The sequence below is a fragment of the Lepisosteus oculatus genome, chromosome 19 (assembly GCF_040954835.1).
Source record: "Lepisosteus oculatus isolate fLepOcu1 chromosome 19, fLepOcu1.hap2, whole genome shotgun sequence".
NCBI lineage: Eukaryota > Metazoa > Chordata > Actinopteri > Semionotiformes > Lepisosteidae > Lepisosteus > Lepisosteus oculatus.
This window is the reverse complement of record NC_090714.1, coordinates 12,936,278-12,948,415: the sequence shown is the minus strand read 5'-3', so window position 1 is coordinate 12,948,415 and position 12,138 is coordinate 12,936,278. Positions and strand designations below refer to the sequence as shown.

At 40.0% G+C, this 12,138-nt stretch overlaps 1 protein-coding gene across 3 annotated transcripts; it reads right to left on the bottom strand.

Annotated features, from left to right (window-relative positions):
• Window positions 1–592: 592 nt before the first annotated feature.
• Window positions 593–9,533, bottom strand: socs1a (suppressor of cytokine signaling 1a). Of its 3 annotated transcripts, none has more exons than XM_015360089.2 (2): window positions 9,398–9,533; window positions 593–1,554 (listed from the first exon to the last, which is right to left on the bottom strand). In XM_015360089.2, exon 2 carries the CDS (start codon window positions 1,478–1,480, stop codon window positions 872–874), a length of 609 nt encoding a protein of 202 aa, XP_015215575.1. In that variant the 5' UTR covers window positions 1,481–1,554; window positions 9,398–9,533; the 3' UTR covers window positions 593–871. The 3 variants fall into 3 exon arrangements, with proteins under 3 accessions (XP_015215575.1, XP_015215576.1, XP_006637341.1); XM_015360090.2 differs by lacking the exon at window positions 9,398–9,533 and adding an exon at window positions 2,823–2,917; XM_006637278.3 differs by lacking the exon at window positions 9,398–9,533 and adding an exon at window positions 2,528–2,800.
• Window positions 9,534–12,138: the final 2,605 nt, after the last annotated feature.

Here is a 12,138-nt window from a genome sequence, read left to right as displayed (position 1 = left end):
TCGCACCAAGTGCACTGCACTACTTGAAATAAATCACAATCAAATGTTTTCCTCAAATACTTTGTCATGGTCAATAGGCCCTGTCGAGAGGCCTCTGGCCATATTAGGAATCAACTTTTCTAGAGTGGAATCTAAATCAATCCACTGACCCATAAGAATAGAGCCATAGAATTCTAACTGTATTTGTGCTATAGTAAAAAATGTAAAAACCAGGGATTTCTCTATTTTTAACCATAGATATCCTGCATTTACACAGATTTTGACAACAATATTTAATGTTGTGTGGAATTCTTGGTTATTTAAATCCCTGTTTTAAGTTTCTTATTGTGACACAGAGATGGAAGACTGCCAAATGATTGTCACAACTTACATTTCCAAGATATTTTGGGGGTCCCCCCCACAAAGCTTAGCAGGAACACAGCTGTTCTAAGTTCTGTATTGCTTTGTTGTACTCTCCAATTTGAAAATGTTAGAAACTTCCATTAATTCTTCACCTCTCACCTCTGAATGTTTGATTGGTATACATTCAATTTAACTTCAAAATCTATTTTAGGCATCCAACCAAATTTGTTCAAAGAAAAAGAAGAGTGGGTTAAAGTTTCAGTATAAAATTTATTTTCTGTAAAAAAAATAAATGTTCTACTCTGCATAGCAGAAAAATAACAGTAGGAGTCAGTAACCCCTGGATAGTGTAAACATTCATTGGTTATGTAAACTTTCAGAATGAAGTGTTCAAGTCTCATTTTAGAATACATTAGTTTGCTACAAAAATAAACATATTTAAAACAAGATGAGATGCGTCTCACAAAATACACATTAGTAAGTGTTGTCCACTTGTGATGGCAGTGCTGTAATGCTTGTTGACTTTTCATTATATCCGGAATGGAAAACTTTTCAAAAAGTCTTTCAAGACAGCGTTGACGGGAATGCTGTCAATATTGTCTTTGCCAAAGGTTTCGATAATCCTTTTCCTGCACAGTTCCTGCAAAGACTGGACCTTCACTTTTCTGTAAGGCTTCACCAGACTTTTCTTCGGCGAGTCCATGTAATGTTCCAAGAGTCTGAACAGACAGGTGAACGATTCCTTGCTACCGACCAGGCTGAAACGGGAGTTCTGGAAGTCGATGCGGATGCTGGTGGGACCAGACGCGCACTTCACGCTGAGCGTGAAAAAATAATCTTTCTGGCGGCTGTCCCGAATTAGAAATGTACCCTGAGGCTCCGTTTTGAGCTTTGTATGGGCTTCTTCCACAGTCATGGGACCCCAGTAGAAACCGCCGTTCTCCAGCATGGAGGTGGTCATGGTGATGGTTCTGAAGTCCCTCTCCGATCTGAAGTGGCGAAAGCGGGTCGGGCTCTCCGGTCTGGCGACTCTCTGGCGCGGCTCTCCGTGTCTCCGTGGGGAAGCGGGTGCGGGTAGCTCAGCTCTTGCTTGGTTTTGCTCTGATGCATTATCTTCCACGTTACTATGTGCTACCATCCTACAGCGCAGACCAGCCTGTGTGGTCTTCCATAGCGTCCGTCATTCAGGTAATGCAGATGCGGCTCCTTAGTCTGAAACAATACAAAACGCGGCATTAATGACATCGTAGCTCAGAAGGCAAGCGCACTGACCACATCTGTCACTTCACCGGGTATTTTTTCAGTCACTGAATCTATAAAGCAGGAAGTGACAAGCTAACGCAAAGAAGGACTCAGGTGTGATTGTGAAACCAGAGTCTTGGCAGAGATACCAGCCCACCTCCATTCAAGATGCTCAATGGGTGACTGACTCGAACAGGTAGGATTTGTATTTGAATCTGAAAGAAACAAGTTGTACTGTACAGCCATATGTCTGTGAGGACTAGCATGATCTGTTTTTAAAGGGTTAGATAACCTTTAGTAATATGCACCCTTAACCACTGTTCTCTTAAATTGCATTTTATTTAGATCACCAAAACCTGGTGTTTCGTCACCGATTCACACCTGCGGCTGGTTGACTTCACCTCACAGTGGATCACTTGAATAGGCTATCCTTAATCGTTGCAGACCACTCAATCCTAACTTCTTTTGTATACCAAAACATTATGACTCCAAAACGAAATTATTCCGAGCCACTGCTGTTATACATTAACTGGAGTTCAAGCACTAATGCTGTGCGTGATTTCGCAATGTTACGATCCGAGACGTGGATAAAGGGTTTTACGTTTAAACTGTCTTCATCAGAGACAATATCCTACACCATCCTGTCATTCGTATAATGCCTGTATTAAATCGAAGATCTCCAAAAGGTACTGTAAATACTACAACTTAACCTTTTAGAAATCTCACCTTCACAAACGCGAAAACTGCAAAGCGACTCGGCTGGAATAAAGAGCGACAACCATTTAATCCAGTATTACTATATAAGAAAGCAGTTGTAGACTGGCCCTTTTTCGTATCTGGTTTCTATTTAACATAAGAATTAATGAAACGACTAAAGCCTGAAGTTCAAGACGATCGATAAAGGGAGCAAAAGTGTCATCACAGAAGAAGGCAAGAAGCTTACCGTCTGCACTAATCGGTTCAGTTGATTAAAACTTAAGGCAAACCGATCCGAACGACGCCAGTACTCGGATTTGTAAAAAGACCCGGACGGCACAGTTCCGCACAAAACAGGATAATTATTTCCACAGTCACAACTGAGTGGGACCAATTCCACAACCTGATCATTCCAGGGGTTTAACCTGGCACTGCGGCTGAGAGCTCAGAACTGTCTACCTTCCACTGCAGAAGACCATTAGCTGTGATGTATATCTACAGACGAGCCTGTACTAATACAGCTGTAAGCAGGGCACGCCTACCGATTGCATGCTGTCTGCTATTCCAGGAAAGCTCGCTTTTCCTTTCGTTTTAACTGCGCACTTCTTAGAAATCGCTGGGCCATTTTTTTTGTCAGCTCTCGTTTTAGCAGAAGAGAGCCTACTTATTTGCATGATGAAGCTATCCCGTGAGCCTCGCTTCCAAGGAATCGCGATTCCGCGGTCACAAGGAATGAGAGGATTAAAACTCGCCTTTAAAAGGGAAAAGGCGATTTGTTGGGCAATTTCGTGAGAAACGTGAAATATTTTAAGATGAGTGGGGCCTTTCGTGCGAATATACATCGAATAAGGCGGGTCTCCCTAATGTTTTTGTTTAAAATAAGCATATTTTTTTTAAACAAGTGCGTTTTTCTGAAACCACGTTTTTCTCCTTAATGTAACATTTTGCGCTGTAGAGATGAAGTGTTTCTCCTGTCAGAAGGCGGTGGGTTTCAACAGGCTGACACTGCATTCCCTATCCCCCCCGTTCTAAATGCAAAGCACATTGACTCCATATAGGAATGGCTGTAAAAACCTGAACTTTAGGATCTCTGTTTCCATACCCTGTGAATTTATAGTTGGAACACTGGTACTTAAAAGTAATGCTTGTGTGGGATCTATGATTATTTTAAAATGTGAATTAAAAATTTGGACTTGCAGGCTGTGTGGTGGCATGGTAAAATAAGAAACTGTGATGCTAGCCAACCTTTAGCTTGATTTTGCAATACATTTTAAATATTGAATTTATTTTGCTTGATTTACTTAATTTTGCCTTGGATTACAGGAGGTAGAAACACAGTTGAACTTCAGAACAGAGGTGTCAAGATCTCCTATTTCTTTATCATATGCACATTTCCCTTGAAATAGTTCAGAGCAGCAGGAGAGTGAGAAGAGCCACACAAATCAGAGAATCAGGTAATTCTGGGGAGAACACGGTTTCAAATATATGTTACTGCTTTACAGAGATTTGTGTTTTTACCTTGGTTTCTCTGAGATCTGGGTCTTGTATCCACTACAAAACTCATTCTGACTTAAAAGAGGAGAAATAAAGCAGCAAGTGTACTTTAGCATGTATTTACTTTCAGAGGTTCAGTTTACCATCAAAGTCAACACAGTTTCCTGAAATTGGTTTCTAATCCACCTTAACCGAATGAAGCTGTGGTTTTCCTCAGTGCGAATTTCGGGGAAACAGTACCACATGTCTGAAACTGTAATATATCACCCTCTGAAGATCTACATAGGAGGCTTCTGTCTGCTGGAAGGTAATTGAGCAGTCATGTGACAGTCTGATTCTTTGAATTTCAGTTCTTCACCTTATCTATCATTTGACTTTCAAAGCTGAAGATGAAGACTTTTAAGACTTGTTTGGTGTTTGTTCTTTGTGCATCCTGTCTCTGGTAAGAACTTTACTTCCAAAAACCGAAGGCTTAAAGAATTAACCTTTGAAATCACATCTTTATTTTGAGCTTCTGTGCTCCTGGAACTCAAGCAGTAGTTTTTAAGAGTTATGGTAGAAACTGCTAGCATCGTGTGGTTATCGGCAATGGAAGAAAACCAGTTGTGATCACTTTTTGCAGAAAACTGACAGCCGAGTGTCCTAGTTCAGGCCCTTCTGCCACAGTAGACATTTGTTCTCTAATAAAAATATAATATATTGGTGACACCCCCCTCCCAAAGAAACATTTTGAGTGATCAAGACTTTTCCTAATAGGAATTATTTATTCGAGCGATGGAAAAAAAGAAAGTGTATCAGCACGGTATGTTTTCTAATTAAATTAATTCAAAAAGCTTCCTTATCTTCGCTGACACCGGGCGTAATAGCTGCCCCCAGTTGGTGTATTGGAGAGTGTGCTGTGATGCAGTGTTCAGAGGCACATAGCACAGATTGCTGCCCCCTATGGGCAGCCTGTTGCAGTGTTTTCCCCACTGCCTCGGTGTATCTAGAGGAAGAGAAGTCTGACTCTTTAAGAAGCTTGAGAACGTCCCCATTTTTTAGCCCAGGACGTGGGCCAGAAACAGGACTTGAGGACTTTCAGTAGCAGCTCCCGTTGAGTCTGCCTCATCAAACAGAGGGAGATTTGTTTGCGATATCTTCTGTCCTGTCGGTGTCACTGCGTTCACCTTTTAGTGACAGACCCTACAAGTACAAATGTGGAAGATGTGGAAGTTTGCAAAGTCCGAGAAAGTCTGACACTTATTTTAAAAAGTATGCATTGCCCCTAGAGTGGCACTGTGGTGTGGCTGTTAGCTTTTAAGGCAGCACTTACGCCCTGGTACACTCTTGCCTTTTCTTAAGGTTTTTCTGTGACTGGCTCTAAGCAACTTTTCAATGATGGTTGGCTATTGAATCTCCCTGCAAACTGGTTACTGGCTGGTTATTTGGACTGAAAACACACTGGTGGCAGCACCAGATTTATATGGCTGAGGGACAGAACTGATATTCCAATATTAAAGACACCCGGTTCCAGTGGGATTAGGGATCAATTCCTGGCCCCCAGTTTTGTCTCTTTCCAGGTTCATCTACACAAGTTCAGGTGGGTAGCTGCGTCAGCATGCGTAGGCTGCAAAGGAACAAGTAATAGGTTTATTCCATGCTGAAAAAAAGAAGAAAGAGAACACAACGTTTCGGCCGTGGAGCCTTCTTCAGGTGTCACACCTGAAGAAGGCTCCACGGCCGAAACGTTGTGTTCTCTTTCTTCTTTTTTTCAGCATGGAATAAACCTATTACTTGTTCATCTACACAAGGCTTGGAATTCAAGATATATTTTTAAAATGTGTTCATTTTTATTTTAGCTGGAGGATTTACGCCCTATAGGTGTTAGGGCAGAATTGTCACTGGAACACACATACAAGATAAGATCACTTTATTGGCAATTTATTCCATTAGGAATTTGTCTTTTCGCATACCCCTTCTTGCTCTCCATGAGACACACAGGCACACAGACGAGGAGAGAGAAGCTTGGGGTCAGAGCGCAGGGTCAGCCATTTATACGGCACCCCTGGAGCAGCTGGGGTTAAGGGCCTTGCTCAGGGGCCCAATGGAGTAGGATTCCTCTGCCACCCGTGGGATTTGAACTGGCAACCTTCCAGCCACAGGTGCCGATCCTTAGCCACAGAGCCACTGCACCATCCCAATAAATATATAAAGCTTTATATATATGGTTTTGTTTTCCATTTACACGTCCTCTCTTGAAGTATTATTTTGTGCTGTTTGGGGTTTAAAATCCCCTTGTAGGACTTTCCTGTTTTCCCAGAATAAGTGCCCAGTGCAGGTGACCGACTGTACGATAACTCTCAGTTTCCCCGCTGAAGTTAATTTCTGGAAAACCGCAAGTGGCAGACTGCAGCCTTCCTTTATCTTTTTCTTTATCTGTTGATACAATAAACTGTTTCTTCTGTATTGTTTATTCATAGTCCACCTTGGCAGTTACAGTAAGTTGAAATTGTGTGTACAGTGAGTGAGTAACTTCCAAGAGCCAGCTAAATGCTGTTGTAGATTCAAAAGCACTGTGATAGTTGCATTGTAGAGATGTACATATGTTTTTAAAGCATGTTTGTATTTATATGTGAGTTACAAATAATGGATTATGTACAGTAAACTATATATACTGACTTGATTTCATTTTCTAAATGGAAACATAAATATTTTAGGACATTGAAAAGTTCTTTGGCGTTTTGTGAAAGCAGAAAAATGTTTTTGTCCTTTAACACTGTTAAATTAACTGCACTTAAAGAGCCAACTTTCTGTTGTATTTAGAATGAAACTTGTCTAAGAAAGTGTTTACTGTAGAGGGATGACTTACAGTATATTCATCCTTTTTCATTCCCACACTTATGGAGCTCAGATGTTTTACATTTTGCAAAGGAATACTTGTTGTAAGTGTACAGTGTACAGAAGTGTTTTCAGAAAGCAAGAAAAACACTGGGTGGACTGAAGGTGGAAATATACTTGCTGTCCTGGTGTGTATTCCTTTGGTCAAGAGAGAAGGGAGGGTTACATGTAAATGTAGTACTGTGATCTCTGGGCCTCATCTGCAGACAGCACTGTCTTAGCCTTGCTGCCTTTCTACATAGAGACCAATACCAAAACAGTTAAGGAGGGAAAAGACTAAACAATTACTATCAAGAAACATTAACCCCAAGACTGACAGGCACTACCCATAACTAATAATTCTGTATCTGTTCATTTAATCCTGTCTAAACTACATATTATACAGATATCCAAAGATAACATCTTAAATGACAGCCGTGAAGTACGCAGTCAAAAGCATGTTGAAATTTCCTTCCTTTCTAGCTCCACATCTTTACAAACTGCAAAAAAAAAAAAAGATTGCCAGAAGACGCCTGCCTTCATTTTACTGAATGTCATAAAGTCGGTTTAGAGTGAGGTTGGTTGTGCACTTAATTTCATTGCATTTTTTACCTCCACTTTAGCCTTCAATTTAGATAAATCACTCATGCGCCTGCAAAGCAAAGCCATTTACCTGGGGAGCTTACTGAGAGTAATAGAAAATTAAACTTGACAAATTGCTGGCAAAAGGACATAAGCATCTAATAGAAAGTGATCTTTGCAATTGCAGATTATGTATATAATATTTTAAAATATAATTTCTGTTTGATTTTGCTCTTTGTAAGATGGCAACATTTACTGTGCAAATGGATTGTTTTGTGTGCAGTATCTCACTAACATTAGTTTTGTACACATTCTCTCCACTTCATAGTTCTTTTGACTGCTCTGTAAGATTGTGCGTAACAGCAGCAGTTTGCTCTGTGGTACAGAACAATTTCAAACACCATCCATCTATTCTAACCACTTTATCCAGTACAGGGATGTGGGGGAGCTGGAGCCTATCCCAGCAAGCAAGAGGTGCAAGGCAGGGTACACCCTGGAAAGGATACCAGTCCATCACAGGGCACGCACAGACACCAGGGTCAGTTTTCCCAGAAACTAGTTCACCTACCCGGTATGTCTTTGGACTGTAGGATGAAACCAGAGCGCCTATAGGACACCCATGTGAACAGGGTGGGAGCATACAAAAATCCACCCAGATAGCACCCCAGGTCTGGACTTGAACCCAGGACCCAAGCACTGGTAGGCAGCAATGTTAACCACTGTTCTGCTCGATCGTTAACTAATTAAAACTTATTAACTCATTATAAGGTTTTCCTTGTCATGATAGTCATTTGGTCATCTCTACACATACTGTACATAAAGCTGAAAGTTTACTTTTCATACCAAAAAATACAGGTCTGTGAGGATTAGCTGTTAGTTTACACAATATCATCTAAAATTTCAGTAAATCATCACGCAGGTGTGTAAAGATGGAAAGCCATCTGAAATAAATACAACAAAAGCGTGTGGGTTCACGTGTGTTGGTTAAATAATCATACTGGGACGTTAAGGACCTAAGGTTGGTACCTTGAAGCTTTTTGTCTTGCTGAACTAAGAGGGAAGAGCTATGTTAATCTTAGCTTAGCTTGCACCACAACAGCAATTTTGAAGAAAAGCCCTGCCCAGTGCAAGTGATTCATAACTGTTACATGTTTGTCCTAAACCCCTTGCTTCAGAGTGAGCTGTAAAAATAGTTTAAAATGAAGCAAAAAGAATAGTTAAACTTGAGGGAGGTGTTGGATGACGCTATATATGACACAGGACACTGCCCGGATGAGGCCAGTGTTTTCTGTAGATTAGCAATTGTTGTTTGTTAAAGCCTTTATTTCAGCATTCCTGTAGTCTAGATCTTTGAACAGTTCTCTGACTTGCTCCATGATGCCAAGTGTTTTCTCTCTGTGTTTAGCCTCTGTGAGTAACCAGTGGAGATCACAATGGCTCCCAGGAGCTTGGCTCTGTGAAATTACTGGAAGACTGAAATCGTTGGAAGGATCCAATTAAAATGTTGATCGCGAAATAAATGTCAGTACTTTAAAATATTGCCAAAATAAATAATCCATGGAATTCAACATTGTTGCATATAAAGATAGGCAGGATATAACGATGTATGTGGGTGCTGTTGATGTAAGTACTGTTCTGTCCATTCATTTTCTAACTGCTTATCCAGAACAGGGGACACCCTAGAGGAGACATCAGTCCATTGCAGGGCACCCAGAGACAAACACGCACCCACACCAGGGCCAGTTTTTCTCGGAATGCCAATTAACTAGCAGTATATCTTTTGACTGTGGAAGGAGACCAGAGCACCTAGAGGAAACTCAGCACCCAAAATCCAGAATTGAACGTGGGGCCCCAACACTGTGAGGTTGCAATGTTACCACTGTCTCTCTTACGCAATGGTCCGTTTCATCTGTTCTTTTACATGTTATTTATTACTGTGCATTTTGAACATTCTCAATGCTCGCGTCCTCTTTGTTAAACGAACATTTCATTTTTGGTTGGACACTTAGGTTAGAAATTAGTTGCCCAACCCCTCCCCCATCTCTCTGTGTTTAAAACAAGGTAAGGATAGCTACTTCATCATAGTGAGCTAATTACAAGGGCACAAGGGAACACACCATTCATGAAAAGCAAAACTTAGTGCATTCAGAAAACAATATATAATAAAAACTCTAAATAAGCTTACCTTCTCCTCCAAATTTCCTCATTTGAACTGTGTACAGAAAACTGTCTTGATGCCACGTCCAAATCCTAAAAAGACTTGCTCTGGATGACAGACAGATCTATATTACAATCAGCATTTTTTAAATAAAGACTATCTGTGTGCATTGCTCTGTTTCAAATAAAATGAGGAAGATGTCTGACGTTACCAAGGAAGTCAGCTCTTAGATCTCCTTATTATAGTAAAGGTCCTTGCCAGAGGGCACCGTTACTAGTTTCTGGTAGAGAGTGAGGTTTATAGGAAAGTGAAACTGAAACTATTTTTTCCCATCAATTATAGGGCTTCTTTAAGCCCTGTAAGCACAGACAATTACAAGTTAAAATTGTAGGAATTGTATGTAAAGCTGGTGGATGATTGATATGCATTTCTCATGGATTTTGTTTTATTTTAAAGTCGCATTCTAATATGTTAGTGCTAACATCAATGTAATGTTGCAATTTCAGATTGCATGTTGTTTCCAGATGTATTTCTGACTGGTGCTTTTTAAGGCATAAGGCAGAGGTTATGTGCATTTTCATGTGCACATGTATCCAATCATAAGTACAATTTTAGGCTTGTTACTTTGAAACAGTCTTTGACATGGACAAGAACTGAATGTCATAGACACTGTGGACTCACAGGTACCCAGAGCAGTGTACGTGTGGAAATGAATGTGATTCAATGGTTATGATGAATAATATTTTAGAAACTATTAACCATTTGAAAAATTCAATTTCACAAACGCACAAAATAGCACATTAGAATTGTGTACAGGATGAATAACGCTTCATTGTAATTGGAACTTTAAAATGGTCATTTGCAGTTAGTATAAATGAATTTGATAGCAGCCCACATTTCTCACAGATCAGGCTTTTTCACTTTGACACATTTTTTTTTGTCATACTTTTTTTGGAGCAGGCTCGTGTATGCAGTGTTTTCAAGGAACAATGGTCATAAACTAAGTTATTCGAATTAAGATGTGTATGCCTTACACAAGCAAAAACAAATGAGGTATAAGGTGTTAATATTTTTCAAATTCTGCGTGTCTCACTTTTAAGTGCTGTTTGGGATCTGGGATCTCATAATCTCTCAGGAATGTGTTTTCTTTGTGTTCTAGGTCAACCTTGTCGAATCTCACAGTGACATTCTGATTGAAATTTCCTCAACAACACGTGACTTTCTTATTTAGAAACTGTTTTTTGCCAAAGACAGATCAAAATCAGACATGACCGTTTGAAGTCATTTAAGCCTTCTGTATTTCCCCCTTTAGATGTTTGCAAATGTTACAAAAGAACCAGACGTTTTGTTTTGTATTGTGAAACAAAATAAGTATCACAATCATTGCATGCGCTATGGACATTCTCTTTTCTGATTAATCCCTGAGTGTCTCCTATGGTGTCACAGTGCATGGTAAGGTACTGAGTAAACACACTGCTCTTCTGTGTGCACCTCTGTTATTACCCTATCAACAGTGATTACAACTGCAAAACATAGCAGACTTGATTCCAGTTGATCCTTGTGCTGGATCATTCCCTTTGTGAAAGATGGCTCATTCCTATTGATCATAGTCTCATTTTATATTTTGGACTATTTGCACTGATCAGATATATACACACACTTTCTATGTAGGTATAAAGGCAGGCATAGAAAGTTTCTGAGGACGTTGAGCTGCACGTACATAATGTAGGTCAAACAGAATTTATAAAACCACCCAAAAAATCAAACAAAAGTTCATGACTGGAGGCAATTAATAAAAATCGAGAAGCATTAAAAATGTGCAGTGTGTTAGTACTATAGCATTAAGTCTGTAGTTCTTTCATACTTGAGAGATTTATACACGTCAAATGTTTCGTTTTTTATCGTATTATCAAGTTGATAAAATGAGGTGCGTAATCCATTAAACAATAATGACATTTCAGAACTCAAGCCTTTGAGGGGAACGTTGTGTTGATTTGTGATAGGAGTCCCAGATTTGTGCAGTTTCACTTTCACTTGCAGCTGCATTCCCTGAAATCACATGATCTGTAGTCACCACCTACTAGCACTATTTCACTGGGCACAGAGTCAGTATAGGTTTCCCTTTCAGCCGACCAGTCAAGGAAATGACCTGTGCCTTCTCCGTTTCAGTACTAACCTAAGAGTCTGGGCACTTTTGGTTTTACTGTTTCCATTTAGATCTATTCCTGCTAATGCTTTTCTAATGAATTTTTCAAATCCATACTGCAGATCACTTTATCAATTTGCCTTTTCACATACCCCAACTTGCTCTCTGCGAGACACAGACAGGGAGAGAAGCTTGGGGTCAGGGTGCAGTGTCAGCCACTTATATGGCGCCCCTGGAGCAGTTGGGGTTAAACTCTTAATGCCTACAGAGGCCACAAAACAGATGAGCTGCCTTCTAACTAAATACAATGCAACCTGTGGTTAAATCTCTCTCTTTGCACCCCAGACCTCAGAAAACATCCTCTCTCCTTTGAAGTTTGAAGTGTTTACTCTTCCCAGTGTCACAAACTTTATCTAAAATCCAGGAGACAATGCTCAGTTACCTAAAGCTGTAACAATATTATTGTTTTACTAGGGTATACTGAAAAAAAAATTAATATTCTAGAGAAGCAAATCTGTAAATACAAATGATTACAAGTAAATTGCTAAATCTGGGGGAAAAGGGTATTTAAACGACAGCAAGCTAATGTTTAAGCCTAATTTGAAAGAAATGCTGTTGCCTG